The sequence below is a fragment of the Merops nubicus genome, unplaced genomic scaffold (genome assembly GCF_000691845.1).
Source record: "Merops nubicus isolate BGI_N331 unplaced genomic scaffold, ASM69184v1 scaffold14669, whole genome shotgun sequence".
Lineage (NCBI taxonomy): Eukaryota > Metazoa > Chordata > Aves > Coraciiformes > Meropidae > Merops > Merops nubicus.
In genome coordinates this window covers 1017-8969 of record NW_008629093.1, presented here as the reverse complement: position 1 = coordinate 8969, position 7953 = coordinate 1017, and the positions used below count along the sequence as shown (strand labels likewise).

Here is a 7953-nt window from a genome sequence, read left to right as displayed (position 1 = left end):
TTATTAGATCATAACAATAAGAACACAAAGAAGAAGGGCGAGGAAGGAAAAAAATAAAAAAGTCCAACCGAGGAAGGTGTATCCAAACCCTTCCTCAGCACTACAACCCTGTCAGTCTCGAAGGGTAAAGTTCTGCCTCAAGCTCTTACAGCCCAGAGAGAAGAAAAAGCAACAAGGAAAGGACCAAAGGCACACAAAGTTACAATCACTTCTCACAAATCCCTCTGCATCACCCCCTTTCTTTCAATCTGGAAGGAAATACAGTGTGCTTAAGGAAGTGGCAAGAGGAAAAGGCAGACGGAGAAAAGGCGGAAAAAAGGGGAAAAAAATAGCCTTTGAGCTTGTTTTCACACACACTGCTCTGACATGAGAGGTGATCCTCAGCACAGGGCTTTCTAGGGAGACTCTGAGTGCAGGAGCATCAATTCTCTGTCCACCTCAGACTGGGTGTTTCTAAAGCACGTAGTATTTTGAAAGCTATCATTTTAGTGAATAAAACAAAATTATACTATTTTACTTAACACTCCAGACCTTAAGGACAGCTTCAGATTTAATCTCACCTTTGATGAGGTACAAGCACATTGTTGATTCCTCCAAGCTTTGCATTTATCTTCAGACACAGGTTGGACAGCGTTTGTGGGGAGGTTTTTACCACATTCTTTACCTGAACACACTGAGTGGCCATTCCTAGAAGGGTGTCACCAACCCGCTTTACTTCAGCTGCGACAGAAAAATAAGTTAGTGGTTCCAGTTACCCAGTCAGCAGATCCACCTCCTTTCTCTTATTTTTTTTTCAAATGGTGTCATAATTCAGACCCTTAACAGTTCACTGACAAAGATCCAGTTAGCTCTGGTGATACACATGTACTCCCATCAGGCTCGACAACCCCCTCTCCAAAAGTCCTTTTAAACAGAGCATAAATGATGGGGAGATGCTCTGCCTCCTCCCCACTGAGGCAGCGCACACCCAGATACCCACTGCCTGTACCACCGACGCTCCGCAGCCTCTGCTCCATACCGTACACGGGTGTCTTTCCAGGCAGAATCACCACGATCAGCTGCAGACCCACGTAGGTGAGTTTGAGGTGTTTGAACATGGGCTCCACGCTGTCGGCTCCCTGGGCGTACTTGCAGAAGCAGGGCTGGCCCTGGATGGGCATCCCCGCGTCCTTGGAGATCTTCCGCAGCTGGTCCGTGAAGCTCCTGCAGATTCAACATAAATGCACTTGCCCTGATCTTCTCATGAGGTTTTGCTCTGCCATTTATTTTGTCAACAAGGTCTAAGTTACTTCCTATTGCAGCTGTTTCACAGCACTTCAAATTTGACACTGCAATAATTACTTCCTAGCAACTGTCACTATAAGGAACTTACTAATACGATTCTAATCCTGTCTGAGGAAGTTTCACAAGCCCCTTTCTGACATTCTGACATTGTGGAAACAAACATACATTCAAGTTGAACATTCTGAGGCAGATTCCCAAATTAATACTGATGATAGACTTTTACTCATGCACCAAACTTATCTTGCAACCATGATTTTTGCCAAACATTTCAGTGGCTCACTCAAATTCTGCTTTAGGATTTTGTAGAGTAATTTGAAGGACAGAGGAAAAAAAAAAGTGGTGTATATTGCCTGGGAGGCAGCAAAGGTTAAGAAAAAAAATACTTCATGTTTTAGAATGAAAGACCATCATCAGTTATTTGTGAAAACAGGATACAAGTGGAATGCAGCCCCCTGAGCAGAAACACAGTCTCAGTAGTAAGGGAACTAAGGTTTTTCCTAGCTGGCCAGTCAGGTTCTGAACTCTGCCATAGACTCCTCCTGAGTTGCACTTAGGACACTGCTGAACTGTTGTTTACACATTTTACCATTAGATGCATTAAAATCTGTTTACACTGCATATCACCCTTCAGAAATGTGAGGAAAATAAACCTTGAATCAGGTATCCTGAATAAATAGAAAACTACTTACTTTAGTAAGTCTTCCCTGCATTGTTTTTGAGGAGCAAAACAGGCAACAGCCCAGACTTTAATCTCAATGCCAGCATAGAACTGTTTCCCTCTCATGTCCCACACACCTTGGTTTGGTGTGGCCACAGTCTTGTTCTAGGTAAAAAACAAAGGTAAATTAAAAATAAATCGCTGCTTTGTTAGAAAGGAAGCTTTAAAATAAGATACACAAAACACTTCATGAATTTAAAGAACCTCAGGACAAGGTATTTCACAAGGCATGGAGAACTCACCCTGCCTCCATATTGCAGCATTGGGGCTGGCAGAACTCTGCCCGTCAGCTCTGTCATTTCATTGTGGACAACGATGCCAAACTCCTTCAGGTAGGGGTCGGGCCCACCCACCATGCTGTTACTCTTCACCTGGTGAGAAGGAAGGTATTGCTGTAACCACACCCAACGCTTCGGGTGGCTCTGTCCTCTTTGCCACCAGCAGCCTCTTCTACTTCAAAGGGTTTGTTTTAAAGAAGTCAGATTTTGTAACTTCTGCAGTTCTTGGTCAGTCTACTTCTGAGATATGCTACGATGCCTCTGGAAGAGCCACGAGCAGGTGTTGAGCTGGAAAGAACACTTACGAGTCTGCTGATCTCCTCCTGCCGGTCGGGCGCAGATCTCGCCGTTGCTTTGATCATGGTGGAGGTCTGATTGTCCGTGAGCTTCTTGATGCACCTCTGGCCAGCCACGATGTTGCACACCTGGGGGGGACAGCGAGCGGGGGGTGACACCGGCTAACGGCCGGCACAGGGCGGCGCAGGGGGAGTCAGACCCTACCTCCAGCGGCAGGTACGTGTGCTTCTGCTCCTGTCCCACTTGCAGACATGGAAGGTGAGGGTATTTCAGCTGCAGACTGTACTTCTGCTTAAAATACTGAGCTACTGTACACTCCATAGCCTGCCCATTTTCCAGCTGCAGAGGAAACCTATAACGGACATTTGTTCTGGTTACACGTCTCAAGATTTATTGTTTTTACAGGGAAAAAAAGGTATGGAAAAATCTATTCCAGACTTGAAATGCTGAAACACTTACTTTCTCAGCTATTGAATCTCTTCTTTATGAAAAGAACTTAGAGACTATATACTGAATTTTTCATAGCTATTTTAAAAATTACAGCCTTTGATAACTACATTTAGAGGCAGGACACAGCTTCAGTTTTCCTGGGTTGAAGGAAATAAAGCATTGGTCTAAATGCACACTGTTCCTCTACTCCACCAGACATTCCTGTAAAGCCACACAGCTGCTTCACCTCCAGAACCAATTGTTCTTACATAAACATAAAAAAACCCCACCAAACTCCTATATCTAACAGGTTTAATATTTCAAACATTTTCAGAAAGTGCTTCTCTACATACGTCTGGTGACTGGCTGGTCGCCGAGTCACATTGCACACCCGGTATTTCCTCTTCATCTGCCCACAGTGGGTAACCTCCACTTTTAGACCTGAAAACCCAAAAGTCATCTGAATAAATTCAGGCATAGGAGTCACCTTTAAGAAACACAAAGGCCAAAAGGAACAGGCCAGCTTCCCAAGCTTGCCAATGTTCGTGGCAATGTAACAGGAGCACGTTTGCAGTGTTTTATTGCAGCAGCTCTAGAACAAGCCTTTACCTCTGATTTCTTTGGTAAACTTGACACGCTGAGAGTCTGTAAGAGGCTTGGTTTGTTCGTTGATGTTCTGAATGTCCAGGACCTCACACATGAACTCAATGATAGGCTGGGCACGATAGAAAGCAGTTGCTGACACTAAGATAAAAAAAAGAGGACGTTTAATTTAGAAGCAGGAAGAACTCTGCCACATTAGTGAGACAGAATTTCCTACGTACCATCGATGTTGAGCATCATGTTCCACATGGCAGGCCTGACTGACTGGTGGAACCCGAACCAGACCTCCCTGCCACCACCCAGGGGGTGGTAATAGCCTTCGGGCGGGGAGAAGAAGGAGCGACCCACAGGAGTGTACCTGAAAAAAAAGCAGGAAAAATTAATACTCTGATGATTCCTTTCAGATATGCATTTTTATGTTCATGCCCATAGTGTTTAAAACATGTTTCTTCAGTGGGTTAGAACTGTTAGAGTCAACTCACAGCAAGAACACAAAGCCTCTACCAACAGTACAGCTGGAAAGGCTACAGCAACTCCTGTGAGAAACCTGACCAGCAGAAACAATCCGAGTTCATATCCGATTTCCCTATTCTAGTGCAAATTTCTAAGGCAGGTGTTGAATTACACAACTGCATCCCTCAGCCCGTCAGCAAGAAATAACAAATACAAACACTGAGACAGACACAAGATGAAGGCAGTCAGGAAGGCACCAGAAGTACCCACCTCATGGAGGGAAGGTGCCGAGTGATGACATCAAGCGCCTGCACCGAATCTTCAGGAACTTCATTCAGGTGCCCTGCCAGAGCTTCCAGCAGCAGCTGGAGGCTGACAACAGACACCCACTGAATGGACACTTTAAATGTCTGGTCCTTCCCCTCTCCTGGAAGTGTCACCTCCATATCCACCTGACACAGAACAGAATTAAGCACAAGCTCTTGTCAGGGACTGTAGACTATCACAACACTAAGCAAGGTCACGTTTTTCTCCTAGGTATCCTTTGAACCTGTATTTTTGACAATTGGTTCTTGTCTTTAAAAATTACAATCAGCTTCCTTAGGATTTCGAAAGCTTGTAATTTATTCATCAGAGAAACTGCACTGAGGAATCTTTGAGTGTAAATTTTAAGCAGTAATTAGTATGGTGACATCAAAGCTCTGGAGAACTATGAGTCATTTCTTCCAAGTCATCCAATTAACAGCAAGATGTCTTGAGAACGAAACAGGAAGGCGAGAAAACCTTTTGGTCAGAAAAAAGACTCACTGGGAAACACAAATCTCAGAGTTTTAGCACAGTACTTGAGATTATTCTCACACGCTGCCAGCACAAAGGGTAAATGTTAACACAGCCTACGTACTCCTCGTGGCACCATACCAGCAATAACCAGACCTCTGGGGAGAACAGCAGATGAGGGTTCAGCTGCACCTCAGGACTGGTTACTAGAGACTGCAGGCAGTCAGAGCTGGGGTGCTGGAGAGTGGGGCCCACACCACGCAGGGCCAGTTCTTAGGGAACAGGACATATCTCAACAGTGCAGCCAAACCAAACCAGCGTGCTTGTCATCTGCAACTGCCTTATCATTTAACAACAGAACAAGGGTTAGAAGAGAGAAAAGGGAAGTTTCTACCAGGGTGAAAAAAAAAAAAAATGCCCTTGCAGCTGCAAGAGCCCCCTGCACCAGCACATGCTCTGACAAATTCTCCAACTGAGGAGCCAGGAATTAGAAATGTCAATAGAACACCAGTAAGTTCCTAGAGATCCCCGACTGGCACCGCTGCTTCCAAAACGATACAAGTGAACAGAATTTAGGGTTTATGGCAATAAAACGACACTTTTCAGAAGATGCTGTAACACTTCTCCCTCCAGAAGGCAGATCTGCCCTGGTAACTCACCCTGTCCCGGCCGATGGGTAAGGGGTGTGCCGTGTACATGTTCCGCTTCCCGTCGTACCCGGGCTGCCGATCCCCAAATATCTGCATCTTGAAGTGTCTCACCATGGTGTCCACCACCTCTCTGCAGAGGGATTTACCGAGTTAGGTCACAGAACAGAAAATCCAGCACTGGTCTTACACAGTTTTGAGTTCCTTTTTCAGATTCTCTTAAACAATGTGGGAGAGTCGCCAGTGCAGCAGAGCACACCCAGCCCAGCTCCAGGGGTTTGAAAAGTCACCTCCAGATCCAGGCTGCCAAGTCCCAGCTCAGGGGTGTCTGCACACAGGCAGGCAGCCACACTGCCAGCACAGGCACAGGCAAAACAGGCAGCAGGGTCTGGGGATGGGTTCAAACACAGGAGCAAATACAAGCACCTGCTTTGGTCCGGGGAGCTCTGCAAATTGATTCTGCTGACAAAGCACCCACATGTGAACCCAAAAATGCTGGCATCAATCTGCAACCTCAAATCCCTCCCCTCAGCTGCTAACACACATTTGTAGAAGACACTGTGGAACAATTATCAGGGGCGTCAACTGGTGGACTGGAAAGTAAAAGCAGCTGTAGCTCAATGCTTCATACACTTCCAGATCACAGGCCAGCTGCAAAGTAACTTAACAAAAATGAGAATATTTATATTATTGTTCACTGAGAAGCCAATGTGGCAAACAGGTAAACTGGACTTTAGCAGATGAAGAATTTCTAGTATGTACACTTCGATGAAGCTGAAGTGTACATGGGTTTTAATTAATTTTTTAATGAAATGACTCATACCTGTTCACTCTCCGGGGGCGTTTTTCTGGTTTGATATCTACATCATAGTGATACACATCGATCTTGGGGATCTGAACCTGGAAGTGGTTGGCCAGGAGGCGGATGGGTTTCCCAACAGTGCCCAGCCCCGGGCGGCGGGGCGGCTGGAACAGGCTGGCCGGGGGCCCTGGGGAGGCAAAGAAACATGGATGAGCTGTAACCGACCCGGCGCCGTGTCCTCTCGGGTGTCCTGCAGGGACCTTCTGACAGGGCAGGAAGAAATCTTAACTAGCTTTCTGAGGTTGCAAACGGAGCTGCTCCCAGGGGCTCAGCCTTCCAGGCACAGAACCGCGCTCCCCAACACATCTGTTGGTTGGTGCTGCAATTCCTCCTCAAAACCTGACCAACAGTTATTCATGACTGTGGCTGTGAACCTCACAGAGTCCTGAGATGAAATGCAACCATTCACATATTACATATTTCCATGTAATTTAAAGGCAAATATATTCCTACCACTGTTTCTAGAGCTATCCAAGAGCCACACAAGCCATGTTTTTTCACTGTTTTCACTACAGTCTAAAAGTTCAGGTGTTAATGGTTGTCACTCATGGCATACTTAGGACACACATCCCCAAATTTTACCTGAGAATGGGTATCATCTGGAAATGAGGAAGGATATTTTTATTCTAAAGTAAACTAAAAACTCATTTCCATACTGGATCTGAGCTAAAACAGTTTTGCCATTTCCTTTACATCATGAACACATCACTTTTGTTACCAGCAAAACACTTTTCCCCTAGAGCACAATTTCAGCCAATTTAAAATTCCAACACAAAGAAAGGAGAGAGGAAAGGTTTAGGCTTTCTTCTAAAAAGAAGAGTAAGGGGAAAAGCATAGACAGTTATAGACTCCTAACACATGGGGAGAAGATAATTATTTGGACAAAAGTGAGAGCTTCAGGAACAGTTCTAAGGAGGAAATTATTAGAGGCTTGGAAAAGCACTCACATGCAAGCCAGTCACTAGTTCTGTCTTTACTTAACTTCCTCAAAGTGTTAAGATCTGAGATACCATGTTAACAAGATTAACCAGACTCTTTTCTTTCAGTCTGTCACAGCCTCAGATGACACTGCACAAAAAGCAAACGTGTATTCATTTATTTCCATGGGTTTGGTCCCTATCTGCCCATGCTCAGTGTGAGCAATGTTTCTTCCCTCTCTTGTTGAGCAGCAAAGGAGAGGAGAAAAAAATAGTACAAGAATGCAATAATAAACCAATCATAAAACTCAGGGCAAATTTAGTACCCTGAGGCTGTGTCAGCCCACCAGTATCCATTTAAGTCCAAGGCTCTTGGTTGACACCAGGAGGGAAGAAAGGCAGATAAACTGTGGGAGGAAGAAACTCCTATCTGGGTACCCTGCAGGGTGCAGTGATGACCTAACACATACACTACACCCAGCACCAAATCTAAGGAGCCTTCCACCCACAGCTTATAAACCATCCCGTGGCTACCACATGACCAGTTAAAATTGCCAATCTGAGGACACTACTGGCACAGAATCTCTGAGCAGGAGTAACACCCGGAGCACGTCAGGAGCTGCAGCCCACCCGCCACACCAGCTCCCCACAGCTGTGGCAGCAGGGGGGTGCCAGGGCATGGACACCC

The 7953-nt window shown here is 45.6% G+C and overlaps 1 protein-coding gene across 1 annotated transcript; it reads right to left on the bottom strand.

The window, feature by feature from the left end:
* Window positions 1–556: 556 nt before the first annotated feature.
* Window positions 557–6473, bottom strand: LOC103779260 (protein argonaute-4). The gene is made up of 12 exons (XM_008946887.1): window positions 6310–6473; window positions 5499–5619; window positions 4333–4514; window positions 3831–3967; window positions 3616–3750; window positions 3360–3447; window positions 2782–2929; window positions 2586–2705; window positions 2245–2373; window positions 1974–2107; window positions 1019–1203; window positions 557–720 (listed from the first exon to the last, which is right to left on the bottom strand). The coding sequence occupies exons 2-12, from the start codon at window positions 5601–5603 to the stop codon at window positions 557–559; spliced, it is 1527 nt and encodes a 508-aa protein (XP_008945135.1). The 5' UTR covers window positions 5604–5619; window positions 6310–6473.
* Between the last annotated feature and the right edge of the window lie 1480 nt (window positions 6474–7953).

Excerpts from the sequence above, each read along its gene's own strand:
- LOC103779260 (XM_008946887.1), bottom strand. The coding sequence starts at position 5,603 with ATGGTGAGACACTTCAAGATGCAGATATTTGGGGATCGGCAGCCCGGG. Across the intron at positions 4,515-5,498 it reads TACCCATCGGCCGGGACAGG|GTGGATATGGAGGTGACACT; the intron begins GTGAGTTACCAG and ends GTTCTGTGTCAG. Across the intron at positions 2,108-2,244 it reads TGCTGCAATATGGAGGCAGG|AACAAGACTGTGGCCACACC; the intron begins GTGAGTTCTCCA and ends TTTTTTACCTAG.